This window comes from Peromyscus maniculatus, chromosome 4 (genome assembly GCF_049852395.1).
Source record: "Peromyscus maniculatus bairdii isolate BWxNUB_F1_BW_parent chromosome 4, HU_Pman_BW_mat_3.1, whole genome shotgun sequence".
Classification (NCBI taxonomy): Eukaryota; Metazoa; Chordata; class Mammalia; order Rodentia; family Cricetidae; genus Peromyscus; species Peromyscus maniculatus.
Window position 1 is genome coordinate 121,218,472 of NC_134855.1, and position 12,171 is coordinate 121,230,642.

At 40.3% G+C, this 12,171-nt stretch overlaps 1 protein-coding gene across 4 annotated transcripts; it reads left to right on the top strand.

Annotated features, from left to right (window-relative positions):
• Positions 1 to 1,868: 1,868 nt before the first annotated feature.
• Positions 1,869 to 11,868, top strand: Snrpb2 (small nuclear ribonucleoprotein polypeptide B2). 4 transcript variants are annotated; one of them, XM_076570756.1, is made up of 8 exons: positions 1,967 to 1,987; positions 2,655 to 2,866; positions 3,804 to 3,892; positions 4,254 to 4,426; positions 8,481 to 8,621; positions 9,450 to 9,500; positions 11,008 to 11,096; positions 11,506 to 11,868. In XM_076570756.1, the coding sequence occupies exons 3-8, from the start codon at positions 3,829 to 3,831 to the stop codon at positions 11,663 to 11,665; spliced, it is 678 nt and encodes a 225-aa protein (XP_076426871.1). In that variant the 5' UTR covers positions 1,967 to 1,987; positions 2,655 to 2,866; positions 3,804 to 3,828; the 3' UTR covers positions 11,666 to 11,868. The 4 variants fall into 4 exon arrangements, with proteins under 4 accessions (XP_006983748.1, XP_076426871.1, XP_042132296.1 ...); XM_006983686.4 differs by lacking the exon at positions 2,655 to 2,866 and having other exon boundaries at positions 1,869 to 1,987; XM_042276362.2 differs by lacking the exons at positions 1,967 to 1,987; positions 2,655 to 2,866 and adding an exon at positions 2,133 to 2,281.
• The last annotated feature ends 303 nt before the right edge of the window (positions 11,869 to 12,171 follow it).

Sequence of the window (12,171 nt, forward strand, 5' to 3'; positions counted from 1 at the left end):
TTAGTTTGATAAAAAACCTGTTTCATTGGAAAGTAAATCTTGTTGCCTAACAGAATTATGAGTCTAAACTGAGCAGAACTCCAGGGAAACATATGTTCTCTTCTGTTAGTTTTAAAAATGTGAGTTTTTTACTTCTAATTCCTTGTTTGACCAACGAGAGGTCAGAGGTTATAGAAGATTTGTTTATAATGCATTCAAGTTCTTTTGCATTGCATGTATATGTGATCATTGTTTGGATGCCATAACTTCCCAGTACTTCAGATATGGAATTGTGTGATTACAAGGTTTCTCAAAGAACCAGGAAAGCCCCTTCCCCCTTCATTCCCTACCAGACCCAATTTCAATTCTTAGTTTTCGGTCATTCAGGAAACCATCAAAGACCCATTCAGAAAAGCCCAGAGTGATGGCTCATGGGTATGAAAATGTGCTGGCTCTTTACAGATGAAGCTGGAAAAAATCGTGTGAACCATTGCCACTGACTTGTCATTAGACAATTCCCTCCATGCATTGTAAAACGTACAGTGGTTGTGATTCAGTTGTTGATAGTGTGTGGTGTCTTTAGAGCTCTTTTTTTCTGCGCTATTTCCTTCTCAGGTAGAATGTCTTTGCGTGCTTGTAAATTTTTATAAAATAGCTGTGAACTATTGGCCAGATCAATTTATATAACAAAGTCATATTACAGCTTATTTCAGAAAAAGCATTTGAGCTGCTCTCATTATCACCAAGCAGTTAATTAGCTGCTCAGATGTGCGTGTTAATGGGTAGGGCACTTTGTTGTTCCTTAGAAATTATTTTTATATTTACTTGATGTTCTTTTTTAAAGAACATACTCAACATTCTTTTTACAAAACAGACTGGTTTCTATATTTATATAATTAACACTTTTTCTGTGGTTGTTCAACAGCATTTCCTACACTTATAGAAATCACTAGAAATCACACTTATTTTATTGTAGCCTAACTTCCCTGAGACTTCATTCATTCATCCAATGCATATTTATTATCAGTCATTCTTCTAATTACTTCAGTGAACAGAGCAGACACTATTTCTATGGTGCAACTTCCGCTGATTAAAAAAACAAAACAGGAGCCGGGCGGTGGTGGCGCACGCCTTTAATCCCAGCACTCGGGAGGCAGAGGCAGGCGGATCTTTGTGAGTTCGAGGCCAGCCTGGGCTACCAAGTGAGTTCCAGGAAAGGCGCAAAGCTACACAGAGAAACCCTGTCTCGAAAAACCAAAAAAAAAAAAAAAAAAAAAAAAAAAAACAGAAACCTCAAGATGATGAAACTAATCCCAATCTTTAGCCTAGAAAAATCCAGACATTTTGTGAGGAAAGAAGACGTTGGGAGGGTGGGGGGAAGTTAACGGTTTCTGGAGTTTAATCATAAATTTAGGTTGATTGTGTATGCCTACAGTGTGGTGAGAGAACCAGCAAACACTAATTCTCTTTGCTCTGGGTGGAAGCCAGGGCTGCATCTAAGATGTACTCTTCCAGTGCTGGAGTGTTCTTTCAGACTCCCAGAATCTGAGGTTGAATTCAGAAACTGACAAAGACCATTCTAAAGGTGGTGTTAAGCCAAGATGGCCAGAACCCATTGAAAAGTTTGCCCACTTGCCCTTAGGGACAGGCTGAGGGACTGCTCCTGTAGAATTGTACCATGTCATAAAGTTGGAAAGCTTCAAAATCGCGGTAAGGGAAACCGATTCCCTTCCCTTCCCTTCTCTCCTGTTCACAGATTGGCCCTTGGATCCTAATTTGATCCCATCCAGTTCCTCCCCTTCCCACAGTAACCTTCTTTCCCCCAATCCTCCAGGGATGCGCATGCGCGGAAAGATTCTGGCTCAGGCTGCTCGAGCCTGGAGGCATCGATTGACTCGGTGCTCGGCTCGTCGACTTATCTGCGTTCGATTGAGGAGTGTAGCCGCGCTCTTCCGGCGCCAGGCAGCTCTTCCGGTTTTGGCTTCAAGCGGGACGGCGCGGACCTCAGGTGGGTTCGTCGGGGCTCTTCCTAGCTGTGGGTGATCTCGGGGCTTGGCCGGATCCTCCCAGTCGGAACCGAGCCAGCAAGGGCGAAGGTGTCGTCGGCTGCACGGTCTCCGGCTCCGTGGAGGGTGCGATCTAGGGGAGGAAGGGGCGGCGACCCGGGTCCAGGCCCAGTGTCTCATCTCTTCCTGTTCTCAGCGGGGTGACTGGGGTTTTTAGCGCCCGTGGGGTCCGCCTGTTGAGCAGATTGACCGGTGTGTGAAGAGGCTCAAGCTGGCGCATAGGAATCCGCTCTGGGGTAAAGATTGGCCCGTTGTTTGCTCGGGGGCATTTACGGTTCGCTGAACACTCAGCGCCCCCCCCCCCGGGCTCAGCAGCCTTTAGGGTGTGTGGAGGGCATTTCGGGTGCCCTTGCGCTCTTTCAGCCCGCAGGAGCTACTGCCAGAGCTTCTGCTCTGGCCCCTCTCTTCCCTGAGACCCCAGCCCTTCTCCAGGTTCCTGTTAACTGTTACCTGCGTAGTACAGGTCCTTCTTGTAAGTCATCCCGTCATAGTCAGCACAGCATGTTGACCCTTTGGCTTGTAACAGCCATCAGTAATGAACTTTAGATGCATACTGATGCAGACCGTTAGATACACGTCTCATTTAGTCTTCTGGGCTCCACTTTGTAGGTGCTGTTACTATCCCCAATGTGTAGCTGAGACCTGACATGCTAAGGAACTTGCCACCCCTCAGCGAAGCAGATTGTAAACGCATAAACAGAATTTAAATCCGGAACCCATTGGTGCCAGAATCTGAGCTCTTAACTGTCTTTCTAAATTGTTTTCTGAGAGTATCATTCCTTTCGGATCTGTGAGAGGAAATCCCGAAGTCAGCCTTGGAGGTGATGATATATGTATTAAGGTGTATATAAATTAAATACATTTGAGAGCTGTTGTGATATCTCAGCAGGTAAAGGCACTTTTTTGCCAACCTTGAACACTTTTGAGTTGGGCCCCTTGAGACTCACATGGTGGGAGAAGAGAACCTGGCGGTGAAAGGTTGTTCTCTGACCCCAGCTTTCATAGTAACACTCATACATATACACACACACCAAATAATAATAATAATAATAATAATAATAATAATAATAATAATAATAATAACAACGTTTAAATAAATAGGTTTGTGAGTGCACAATTTTATTATTGTTCTATTAAGATGTTTTGTGTTTTTTTTTTTGAGACAGGGTTTCTCTGTAGTTTTGGTGCCTGTCCTGGATCCCACTCTGTAGACCAGGCTGGCCTTGAACTCAGAGATCCACTTGGCTCTGCCACCCAAGTGCTGGGATTAAAGGCGTGCGCTGCCGCCACCACCACCACCCGGCCTACAATGATTTTTTTAACTAGATGTATGTTTGCTAGTTTCTTACATAGATGTTTAAATCACTTCACTGAAAAATTTTTTCCAGTGAATATGATGAAAATATATTTATTGTATGACATTCTCAAAGAATTAGCAAATATACTTTTAAAAAGTTATTTCATTATGTAGATGGAAAGACAGTATCATTTTTAGAAAAAGTAGTACCTTAAATAAAATATTTCTGAATCTGCCTATGTATTGATGTACTACCGAGTTTTGATCTTGAGAACTATTTTCCATTTGTCTAAAATGCCCCAGTAGTGGCTAGGGAGAAATTATTGTCTAGTGCCAGCTGACATTTTCTGACATCTGGGGTGGAAAAATAATTTAACACTAATGGTTCTTGTATTTTGTCGTGTCATACGCCTGTATGATTTAACCCTCCTTGCTAATAACGGATTATGTCTTTCTTTTAGGCTATTTGAAAAGTTTTACGCAAACATGGATATCAGACCAAATCACACTATTTATATCAACAATATGAATGATAAAATTAAAAAAGAAGGTATGGTCTTTTAAAAATACTTGTTCACCACTAAAATGTGTTTATTCACCTGTGTCTTGAGAATGTGTCTTAATGTCTCTAGTCTTCTTTCCTAATGCTCTACAATGGTTTATCCCATTTTACACAACTTGAGGGTTTTTTAATGTAAGAATATACGGAGATTCAAGTGCCTTTAATTGTTTTAACTCATAAATGGTTTCAAATAACTTTAAATTAGGTAGCTAATAAGAATAGTGTGGTGTGTTTCTTTTTTCAAATTACTATAAGTAAGTGAATGATAGAGGTGGTCGTTGTATTGTTATTTTATGAAGAACTTAGTCATTGTTACATTCACAGATTGTTTTTCTTCTTATTTGCACAGAGTTGAAGAGATCCTTGTATGCCCTGTTTTCTCAGTTTGGACACGTGGTAGATATTGTGGCTTTAAAGACCATGAAGATGAGGGGTCAGGCTTTTGTTATATTTAAGGAACTGGGCTCATCCACAAATGCTCTGAGACAGTTACAAGGATTTCCATTTTATGGTAAACCAATGGTGAGCTAATCCTATTATTTCTGCTTTATTATTGAGTGGTACAGTAGGTTTTTAAGTATGGACTTGATGTTAGGCTATTTTCTGTTTGTTTAGAAAAAGTTGGTTGTTTTTTTTTTTTAACACAAAGGTATTTTGTTCATTTTGAGACAGGGTCTCTGGTAACCTAGGCTAGCCTTAAACTTGTTGTGTAGCCAATGCTTAATTCTCTTGACTCTACCCCCTAATTGCTGGGATGATAGGTATGCACTACCTCAGAAGGCTTATATAGATATTTTTATAAAATGCACTACTAGAGCTGAATTAATTATTAACTTATTCCAGTTAAAATGAGCAAAACTAAAATATATTGTACATCACTGAAAAATAGGATGGCAACACAGACAAGATTTTTTAATACATTAGAAATTAAGGTAGGCGGTACATGTATGGATTCTCAGCTCTTGGGAGTGGAGGCAGGAGGATCAGAAGTTCAAGGATATCCCAGGCTACATGAAACTGTTTCAAATAACCAAGTAGGAAGGGGTGGTCCAAAGGGCCTGTGTTTAACTCAATTAGGAGGCCCATGGGAGTAAGACTGGGTGACAGCGGATTGGAAAAGTCTCGAGTCTTAGTACATACACTGTACCCTCAGTGTAGACTCATGCTGCCTTTCTGCTGGGAAGTCATGTAAAGAGGTCTTGAAAAACCAAGGCCTGTGGCTTAGAGGATCTGAATCCTCATTGGTGTTCTGTCATTAGCAGATTCTGCATCTCTATTTACTTGTACAGCCACTAAAATAGGAGCAAGGTGAATCATCGGTTTAATCCAGAGATCAGCAGAAACTCTGAAGAACTAGATAGATATTACAAGCTTTGCTGACCACATAAAGTTTTTGATCCTATTGTCCTGTTTATTTATGTGTTTTGAACCTTTTAAAATTGTGTTAAAATAATTGTTAACTCACAAGCGGTACAAAAATAGGTCATGATCTGGATTTGGCCTAAAGGCTGTATGAAAGTACACACTGATGGTCTGGCCCCTGCCTATCATGGAGAAATGTAGCCGAATTTCTAAGTGGTCTTATTAAATAAAAAACACGGACCCAAGTATAGGGGGAAAAGCCTCAGAGATCAGGGAAATAGTGAAAGCCACCAACCAACCTTACCTCACCAGCTCTGCAGCTTCCAAAATGCCACAACTTCCTGTCTACCCAGGCTTTTATTGCCTTGCTGTTCTGCCATCTTATTGGCTCTTAGCCCAGCTACCTCACTTTCTTGTCACTTCCTGTCTGTACAGACCTCCAGGTCTCTATGGTTGGTCCTGGAATTAGAGGCATGTGTCAGCATGCTTGGCTCTGTTCCCTAGTGTGGCCTTGAACACACTGCCTGCCAAGGGATCGGGATTAAGGGCGTGTGCTACCACTGCCTAACTTTTGTGTTTACTTAAAACGGTTTGCTATTTCCTCTGATCGCCAGGCAAACTTTATTTACTAACATACAGATAAAACATCACCGCAGAGAAGGACTGGGCATGAGCTAATCTCGTTCGTAGGATGTAGTCCTATAGCCGGTGGTAGCATCAGTGCTCGGACACTAAGTAAACATTTAGGATTATCATGCTTTTATATGCTAGGAGGGAACATATTTTTCCAATAGGTCAGGTAGTAAGATTGCAGGCCTTGCTAGCCAGATGCTCCTCTGTCGTAACTCTTTACTTAGACAAAGCAGTGAAACCAGGTGAATGGCTGTGACTGCTCCAGCCAGCCCTACAGTGTTAGCTGTCACCAGCCGTTTAGGGCCTCTGCCCTGTATCACACTGTTCCCTGAGTTTCAGTAAGATGAAGTTTCCTGAAGTCAGTTACTATTACTTAATATGAAGAATTTGCATAATCTAGATTTCTTTTGCTTGGAGCTCAAGACTTTAGGCAATTTGGCTAAATTGAAATGGCAAGTTGGCATGTGCCTGGTTAGCTAGATATAAGACAGGAGGAAACGTTTGCTGTCTTTGGCACGAGCCCCACCTTGCCAACTCATTGAAATGAATGCAAAATGTCCATTGGCCTGATTTTACACTGAAGGTATTTTAGAGGCCTGTTCTCTGTCTGCCTTGAGGAAGCTGAGGAGGAGCTGCCAGATCGCCAGCCTCTTGACGGGATAATAAGATGCTTTGATCTGCCTTGCGTGTATTTAAATGCATTTAGGTTAGATCAGCAGTGAGCAGAATTTGCTTCAATTTCTAACTCAGAACAAAATGACCTCAGTAAAGTAGAACTACCATCCTGAGGGTTTCTGTCTGATCCTTTTGGAATAAATTTAATCTTGCTCTTTCCTGTCTTTAAGAGATGAATTGTAATTTATTTTTATGGGTATTTGGACCAGAGTTTCTTAGTAATGGCACTTGGGGTTTTTACTGTTCACCAAGGTGTTTAGCAGAATTCCTGGCCTCTACACACTAGAAGCTAAAAGCGTCTCAGCTAGCAGTATCTTTATAGTGCTGAGTAACCCTGGACAGGCTGCATTATGTCCTTTTAAGAGCCATTGGTGAGATCAGATACTTTCTTAGGTGATTGTGTTACAACGGCAGACAAGTCAGGTACCCAAGATCTGTTCAGGTCAGGATCAGGGTTGGGGACCTCAGAGAACTGACTTCTGAGTGGTAGAATTTGAGCCTCAGCAGCGTGTCTTGTCTGTTAGAACATGATGGGAAGGTTAGCAGGGCTGTCTGGCATCTGCTGCAGTAGACTAGTCCGCACTGGCCAGGCAAAGCCTGGGGTTCTGAGGGATGCTGCCTGCTTTCCTCCCCTTCCCCAGTGTATTCTTTCCTAGCTGAAGGAGAGGAAAGAGAATTGCTTTGCTTTTAAGAAATTCTTGCCTTCTGATCCACACTACTTTAAAATACCTTTTCTTCTCTTCAAATATCAGATTCTTGGGATAGGAATACTTTGTAGGATTATTGTGTTTTGATGTCATCAGAGACATGTTGACTCTTTGAGCTCTGGAGGTGTGTTTGGTTGAATGGAAATTGCAACTTGCAGGCATTTATACCCTAGGTAACTGTACAGGTCATTGGCAGAAATATTTGGCCATTTCATCAGTGATGGATTTAGCTATGTGGCAAATTCAGTCTGTCTAAAGCCCCATTCCTCAAAGCTGGCCATCATTCTTTTTGTGCTTGCAAAAGACGTAGAATCTGAAGCCTTACCTAGACTGTCTGTGTCAGGCTCTCTGGGCTGTTGAATTGGGCACTGTAGTTGACAAAACACTAGTGTAGGCCAGTGTTTTTGAATGCTCACTGATGTCAGGTGCCTACCATCTTGCAGGTTCTGTCTGGTATAGAAAAGATTAAACCCAGGCATTGCAGCTGATATCTGTCTTTCTGTTTCCTCTCAAGCCACTTTAACATTTAAGTTATTGAATTTATTTTTTGAAAATGATAGATTCAAAGGAAAGTCATTTACAGATTTCAGTATTTTAGTCACTGTAAGTAACAAATACCACGCTACATCCCACAGTTGATTGACACATTGATCCTTTTGTTGGTCATTGATAAGTTTTCATTGTTACTAAGTGAGAAAAAATGGCAGTGTAGCATCTTCAGCCTTGTTCTTACCATATGCCGTCTGGTCTATTTGCTTTCTGTTTGTTTTGTGATAGTGGTGGGAATTGAACTTGGGACTTCATACATGATAAGCAAGTACTCTCCTACTCTGATGTATCTTTACCTTTTGACCTTTTGTTTTAAAATAGAGTCTGACTAAGGTGTTCAGACTGGCCTTGAACTTGCTCCATAGCCCAGGCAGACCTCTTGATACAGCCTCCTGAGTAGCTAAGGTTACAGGTTTGAGCTACCCAGCTAAACTTCATTTGTCCTTTAATAAAGACAGTTGAGTATAGTGTGCCTTGGTTGTGAATCATACGCCACTACTTATTTCCACGAATTTCTTTCAATGATTTCCTTAAAGATGTGTTTAAAATTAGTTTGCAGTGTATTTATATACTGGGATTTAAAAGGTTAACAACTATTGTAAACAGTCTTCCACAAAGTAATGTAATCTGTTTTCCTATAACTACAACAGCGAATTCAATATGCAAAAACAGATTCTGACATAATATCTAAAATGCGTGGCACTTTTGCTGACAAGGAAAAGAAAAAGGAAAAGAAGAAAGCTAAAACCATGGAACAGGCTGCAGCAGCTGCAAACAAAAAGCCTGGCCAGGTGAGACAAATAATTCCATGTATGGAATTGGGGGGGGAGGGGGAGCGAGCAGGGGCGGATTGGTGTGTACACTGGATCAGGTTTCTCTGTGGCAACAATTTAAAATATCTCAGACATACCTATTGGCGTTTTTCTTAAATTCTCCCTATAAATCATACATAATCTCTTCATCATGAGTATCCTACTCAGAGCTTCTTTGAACAATTCAAGAAGCAAAAGGTGAAATCTAATAAAAGTAAAATTATCCAAAAAAAGTTACTTTTGAGTTAGAAATTATTTAAATCCATTTGACATATAGTGATTATATGAAATTGTTTTTAAAAAGTAAGATTGCTCCTTTTCTCCATCATTATTTTTTTGATATAAGATCTCAGCTCTTGTAGCCTAGCTGGAGTCTGTTCACCCTCATTACCCTCCTGCCTCAACTCACAGCATGTTTGGTCTCTCCATCATTTAAAGTTTAAATGTTAAAGCCAGTCGTAATGATGCACACCTTTAATCCCAGCACTGATGAGACAGAGGCAGGTAGCCTGGTCTACATAGTAAACTCCAGGACAGCTGAGCCTACATAGTGAGACCCTGTCTCAAAAAAAACAGTTCAAATGTTAAGTTTTATGATGTGGTCTGTAGAGTTGAAGGACATACATTTCAGAAATGATTGACAAACTAAGTAAATAGTGAAGACATAGGGATCTTAAAGTAAAATGAAATAGGGGATCTTTTACAGTTAGTGTTGCTTTATGTTATGTTTACGTTATAAATTGTAGCTGCTTTTTTTAACATGACTGAGATTTAACCATTTCTTAATCCTAATTTCTTTTTTTGTAGGGAACACCAAATTCAGCTAATACTCAAGGAAACGCAGTGCCAAATCCTCAGGTAATGTTTTCCTCCATGGGGTGCTTACCTTAAAGATCATAAAAATTATGGCAATATAAAATAGTGTGCATGTCAGCAAAAGCAAGTGAATCCATTTGCAAAACATAATTGCCTGTCACTTAAGGAACTCACTTTTCCAAACATTTAAATTTGCCTAAGATGAAGAAAACCTGGCCTGATTCCTGTTTCCCATGAATCGGTGACAAGATCAAAAAGGCAAGGGGTGTGAGGGCTGACAAAGAGCTTTTATTTGGGGTCGGATGCAGTCAGGACTTTATAAATGTAAGGTCAGAGGCCTTTGTGAGGAACTGTTTCCATCCCAGATGGATGACACACCGCCTTGTCTTTCTCAGAGTCACATTGGGCAACAGTGTTTGCAGTTAGCCTTGCTTCCACTTCCCCAGCACAAATATTCAGTCTTATTTATTTATTTATTTATTTAAAGTTTCCTGCTTTGAGTAGAGTCTAAATTACAGAATTTGACATCCACATCTTCTCTGTACCACCAAGAAAGTTACAATATTAGAGTTGTATGCTTTTGAGTTTTTCTTCTCCTATGCTAGGCAAGTGCTCTACTGAGCTGCCCAGTACCCTTCACCCTCACTGAGAAAACAGTCTTGATGCTACTCAAACTCTGAATCCTCTTGTTTCAGCCTCCTGATTGCTGGGATTACAGATAGTTGTCAGCATACCTGACCCTTTGCATGCTCTTATGATCTTTCTTTCTGTTCTTTGAACTCTTTCAGAACTTGTAGTCAGTTCACAAATACCAGCACTTAATTCTTTATCTTGAGCTGTTCACTAATTGCTTTTTACACTTGATCTTCTCTGTCCATGAAATTAGCAAGTAGACACAGTGTCGTCTTAGATATAAATCCTTTATGTACTCCTTGTAGTCTCAGGATGGGGTAGCAAACATGTGATTTAATATCTAATATTCTGCTTGGTTCTGCTTGTTTTATATAAGTAGATGCAGTACATGTCATTTACAGTGCACATGCATGCACAGGAACATACACAGAGTAAATGTCAGCAGGCTGTGGTTGTCAATAGTAATGTTTTAGTTTTTAATTTTCTGGTGTTCTGGTAGTTAACAGTGATGCCCAGGAGTCACATGTTGGAGTGTTAGCTGAGTAGAGTTATCAGTTGAAGTTGATGTTGCTGCCTTTTCTTGTTTTTAGACTCTTTGAATTCTGTTCCAGATGACAGAATTCCCCAGTTATGACTGACCTACAAGTGTGTCATTAAATACTGTTTTCACAGAATCATAACCTTTCAGATTTGGGGTATCCTGTTGAATACCCCTGTTGGCTTCCCCTGTTGTTAGGTTTTTATCTGTATCTCTCTTGCCATTGTTTTCAGCGTTTGTTTTGGTGTATTAAGGTTTCACAAACCCATAAAAGCTTCAGTGGAGTTCTCTGAAGAAGAGTTTTCATGTTTCTTACAACCAAATACCTCACAGCACTGTTTATATTCACAAGCTAATTTTGCCTTTTGTTTCTAATAGGTCCCCGATTACCCTCCAAACTATATTCTGTTCCTTAATAACTTACCAGAAGAGACGAATGAGATGATGTTATCCATGCTGTTCAATCAGTAAGTTCTTTACTAAACAGATCTCTTTGTAGGAGCCTCCTAACAGGGTAAATAGTGCTTCTGTGGCCTGAGTTCATTTGTCACCCCACAGCACTAGTTCTCTGTAGGGTCATTGATTTAGTCTTGGACTAATTGTGGATTGAAGCCTGTCTCCAAGCTTAGCAAATAAAAATCTAGATTTCCTCTGTTGGAGCTATTCTAATAGATGGGGAAAACAGGAAACAAACTTTTGACAGAAGTGGAATTAGCATGGGCTCTTGGAGTTCCGTCATGGTATAATTTTATAACAAGTGCCTCTATCCTACTTGGGATTCTTCACTGAATGTGATTAGTTTTCCTAGACCAATAGCGAGTTGTTTAACAAATTTGTTTGTACATTTGCCTGTATTTATTGCTTTTTTTTTTCTAGGTTCCCTGGTTTCAAGGAAGTTCGCCTGGTACCTGGGAGGCATGACATTGCATTTGTAGAATTTGAAAATGATGGACAGGCTGGAGCTGCCAGAGATGCTTTGCAAGGGTTTAAGATCACACCATCCCATGCCATGAAGATTACCTATGCCAAGAAATAACATTTGGAATAGCCAGTTTTAAAGGACTTGGTATTATTTATAATGTTCGTTTTGATTACATTGGGTCAAGTCATTTTAGTGGTTGGAAGTGAAAGTGAAGTTTGGGGGAAAGAGTCACCTAATGTTTTTTTAGTTTTGGTGAACTGTGAAATCTAAAGCCTTAATTTTGTACAATAAACTTTTATTTGTATTCTGTGTACTTACCACTGTTTACTGGTCTGATGTTCAACCATCAAATGCTTATTTCAATATAGAACACATCTGAAAGTGTGTAAAACTCCATAATGGAAGTTTGTATTATTTAGGAGCAGTGGATGATACAGAAGTTGAAGGGTGCAGATTGCAGCAGCTAATGAAGAGCGTGTTAATAGTAAAATGATCAGTCTGCTATTAAAAAACATGCAGTTTGCCTCATTCAGCCCATGGAGCATAGTATTTTGCAGGAGTAGGAATTCACGTAGTATTAAATAGTGGCGATTTGCTAACAGCTGCTTACTATTTTCTAG

Coding starts and splice junctions, on each gene's coding strand:
- Snrpb2 (XM_006983686.4), top strand. CDS start 3,829: ATGGATATCAGACCAAATCACACTATTTATATCAACAATATGAATGAT. Junction 9,501..11,007: donor ACGCAGTGCCAAATCCTCAG/GTAATGTTTTCC, acceptor TGTTTCTAATAG/GTCCCCGATTACCCTCCAAA. Junction 11,097..11,505: donor TTATCCATGCTGTTCAATCA/GTAAGTTCTTTA, acceptor TTTTTTTTCTAG/GTTCCCTGGTTTCAAGGAAG.